This window comes from Gavialis gangeticus, unplaced genomic scaffold (genome assembly GCF_001723915.1).
Source record: "Gavialis gangeticus isolate Ggan-Ray unplaced genomic scaffold, GavGan_comp1, whole genome shotgun sequence".
NCBI lineage: Eukaryota > Metazoa > Chordata > Crocodylia > Gavialidae > Gavialis > Gavialis gangeticus.
In genome coordinates this window covers 9,316,502-9,320,249 of record NW_017728993.1, presented here as the reverse complement: position 1 = coordinate 9,320,249, position 3,748 = coordinate 9,316,502, and the positions used below count along the sequence as shown (strand labels likewise).

Below are 3,748 nucleotides of genomic sequence, written 5' to 3'. Positions count from 1 at the left end.
CCTCTTGGGTCTTGCACCCCATGGCTTTCAGGTGTCTGTAGATGTGCCTAGCTCCTTTCCTGTCCCTAGGTCTGGGTAACCCACCAGGATGTGGGAGCTGGGGTTTTAAGGCACCCCTCCCTGCCTTTCACTGGGGAGGCAACTGGCCTGGCATTTCTGGGGTGCTCCCCTGCCACAGGTAGCCCCACCAGACCATCCTTCCCCAGCAGAGTGCAGTTTTCAGTAATACCCAGGACCAGTGCAGGCTTGTTTGCCTTGGTCTTATCCCTACTGGGCTATATGTTGTTTCTGGGCTGCTCTCTCTACTGGACCTTCTGTTTCAGCCTCCTACAGCTGTCTGCCTCTCACTGGCCCAACTCCCTGAACCCCACATGGGGTGTCTCCCCTCCAGAGGCTGAATTTTAGCCTCCTTCATTTCAACCTACTGTCTCACTGAGCTTTAATTCCCCTTGACAGTGATGTCCCCCACATTGAGGGGACTTTCAGCCCCCTTAAGCTCTGGCCCCACCTCCAGGCCAGTCAGGGTGCAAGATAGCTCATCATGGCCCTGGCCTGCCCCTCACATTAGGCTTAATTATCCTTTAGCCTTCCTGCCCTGGCCCTCTTGCATTGACCAGTTGGGGTTTGTTGGTCTCAGCCCTGCAGCAGCTGACCTCCTTAGACAACAGGGGTCCCCTTTTGGGCCCTACCATACAGCCATCTCACACTAGGCTTGCTCTAGTCACAGAGATCTTAATAACACCACTCTCCTCTCAACTGGACTCACCCCTGCCTGTTCTAAATCAGGGGCTTGCCTAGCCCGTATGTAGGCCCGCAAGTTGTGAGCCCCTATTCTGGCCTGAACCTTGCTCTCTCTAGGCCCAAGCCTTCTTTGTGGGACTTAGGGCCTCACTGGGCCCCCAGGAACCTCCTGCCATCCCCGTAGTTCCACCTTTACTGCCGAGGTGTTGCGAGCAGCAGCTCAGCCAGGTGTTGTTCTGGCTTCAGCAGCAGACTGGAGGCTGCTAAGCCCTCTCCTCCAATCCCAGGACCCTCCTGGGGTCATCTAACTGCCTCATTAGGGCTAGCCCATACCTGCAGGCTGCCCGCTCTCAAATCTTTAAGTCGCGGGCACCCAAAGTGCTCTCCCACACAGGCATTAAAAAACCCAAACAGTGCTTTACTTTAAACTCTGTGTGCACCCCCAACAAGCCCAGCACATGCCCAGAAGAGGTATTGCATTACTTGGACCTGGCTCACTCAACATATATATATATATATAAATCAGGTCATGGGCAACTGGTGTCACTTTAGTCAGGGGGGGCATGTGCCCTCCCCCCCCAGCACCCAGTTAGTGATTGAGGGGAGTGTGTGTGTGTGTCCCTGCCTCCGTGGCCAATCTTGCCGACTGGGGGTGGTTCCCCACATGGCCAGTTGCGCCAACCAGGAAGCAGCTGTGGCACTCCCGGAAGTGGCCACAGAGCTTCATCCAGGCGCTCCCACTCCCCAGTCAGTGCTCGCGGGGGGACACCAGTGCTTCTGCCTGCCCCCCTCAATCCCCCCTTGCTAATTGCCTAAGCAGGGAGCGCAGCTTGTCGGGTGCACCAGCACTCTCAGGGGGTGCAAGTGCACCTCCGTGCACCCCCTATGCATCGCCACTGGATCAGGTGCTTTAGTGGGGGTTTTTTGCCTCTTAAATCTAATTGCTGATTGAATCTAATTGCTGATTGATAAAAGTGCCAAAAAACCTCACGGAAGCATCTGGTCTATACAGGCACTGCAGAGCCAGGTCAAAGTAACATGCTACTTCTTCCTGTAAAACATGATTGTGGGGGGGCATTTAAACATCTGCAAGCAGCCCTATATGCCTTTGAGGATCTGGGCCAAAGTGACTGTGGAGCTTTATAAATGGGACTTGTCAGAATGCAGTGCAGTCAGAAATGTTACTTTTGCTGTATAAGTAAAAAGTAGCTTTTTACTAATGTATTTTCAGAATATTTCTTGGTTAAAATGAGTAGCTCGTGAGTAGCTTCCAAAGGTCAAGTGGGTCCAAAATTAGTTTGTTCCTTCTCCTCCCAAGTTTTTTTTTTTAAATGTCTTTTAAATGCAAGTAATCTGAATTGCACTCACAGAGAATATTGGATTGTATAATTAGCCATATGCTTCTTGCATTGTCAGAAATGGAAGTGGAGTGTTTATCTCTGACATTGTTAAAGGAGGCGCTGCAGACCTTGATGGGAGATTAATTCAAGGAGATCAGATCTTATCTGTTAATGGAGAGGATATGAGAAATGCCTCACAAGAGATAGTTGCTACTATACTCAAGGTGAGTACATAATACATTCTTAGATATTAAATTGCAGTTACTGACATTGTGCAAGGTAATTATCTTGGAGAGCTATTTGTGCACAGACAGGACAACCTGAAACCAATTATGAAGACAGAAATGTGATCTAAAATTACATTGGGAGGTTCATTTAGATATAGCTCTACATGTGTATTTATGTAGTGTGCAGTGGCAAAAATGGAGATACATATATTGTTTAGACATTTATTTAAGAACCCAACCATATATTTCAAGAGTTAGAAAAATGTTATGAAAGTTGAAAGGCATATAATTGAAACTGAGTCAGATTGAAGCTATCCCTAGCAGCCACCGAACTGAAGCATAAACCTGGCTTTCCTTGCGAGTTAGTGCTTTTGACTGAATGATTTGGAACTGGTTCCTGACTAGAAATACATCCACGTCAAGAACAGGCCTACTTAAGGAGAGACTGCTACTCCAGAACTATGTGGAAACACTTTCTTAATGGGTTTGCAGGAAAAGGGTGTTGTAGGTGGGGAAAGAATGCAGGTTACTAGCAGGTCCATAAGATCCATAGGGCCCTATATTCTCTTTTGAGAATAACCATTACCTACAGCCTCCTACCTCTGTTGTCTACCTCAAACTGTGTTGAAAAGAAATCATATGTTCACTGATATTCTCATGAAGAATCCTATCTAAAAAATTTTTTTTCCCCTCTTTTGAGGGGGCGGAGTATTTATTCAGGGTAGGGACTTGGCCCAAAGTTTACCCATGTAGATGTCAGTCTTTAATAGCACGAGACGTTCTTATTAAACAGTGTCTATATGTTTTATGTTCAGATCTGCTCTATTGAGCTGTATCTTTCCTGCTGACTTGTTTTTCACAGGTCTGGTTTGCTGCTGCTGCCTGTTATGAACTGTGCTGGCCTATTGTGTTGATCCCAATCCCAAAGTGGCGGTATAGAGGCACCTGCTCAGTATAGTGGGCTTTGAATTGGGCCCCAAGAACTTGTTATGTGGTTCAAATCAAAACGAAAGAAATAAAAAATGTAAAGTTTTGTGTGTTGAACCTTGATGGTTTCTTCAAGAAGTTACCAAATAGTAGGCCTGTGCGAAGCGGCTAGTATTTGCTTTGGAGTTGGATTGGGCCAGTTCGGGGGACAGTGATTAGATTCAGTGATTCAAATCACTGTCCCGATTCGATTTGGCTAAATCACGGAATCAGCCAGACCCAGCCCCCACTCGCTGTCCCAGCTTGGCAATGGCTGCCCTGCCCACCCCAGCTCCTGAAACTTGGGAAACCCCGCCCCCCCCCTCCAATTCAACAGGTGCTGCTGGGCGGGGGGGCGATCCCCGCTGTCCCCTACTGCCCCATGCTGCATGGGGGGCTCTGCACGAGCCTCTGAAACCCGCCCCCACTACCCCAACCCCCTCATGGGTGCCCTGCATGGGCCAGCTCCAGCCC

The 3,748-nt window shown here is 48.7% G+C and overlaps 1 protein-coding gene across 1 annotated transcript in view; it reads left to right on the top strand.

Moving 5' to 3' along the window:
* The window catches only part of PATJ (PATJ, crumbs cell polarity complex component), a 288,426-nt gene that overhangs the window by 256,026 nt on the left and 28,652 nt on the right, over nucleotides 1-3,748 (top strand). The window contains exon 38 of the mRNA XM_019501199.1: nucleotides 2,158-2,305. Coding sequence (XP_019356744.1) covers nucleotides 2,158-2,305 — 148 coding nt within the window. The remainder of the gene's footprint in view (nucleotides 1-2,157; nucleotides 2,306-3,748) is intronic.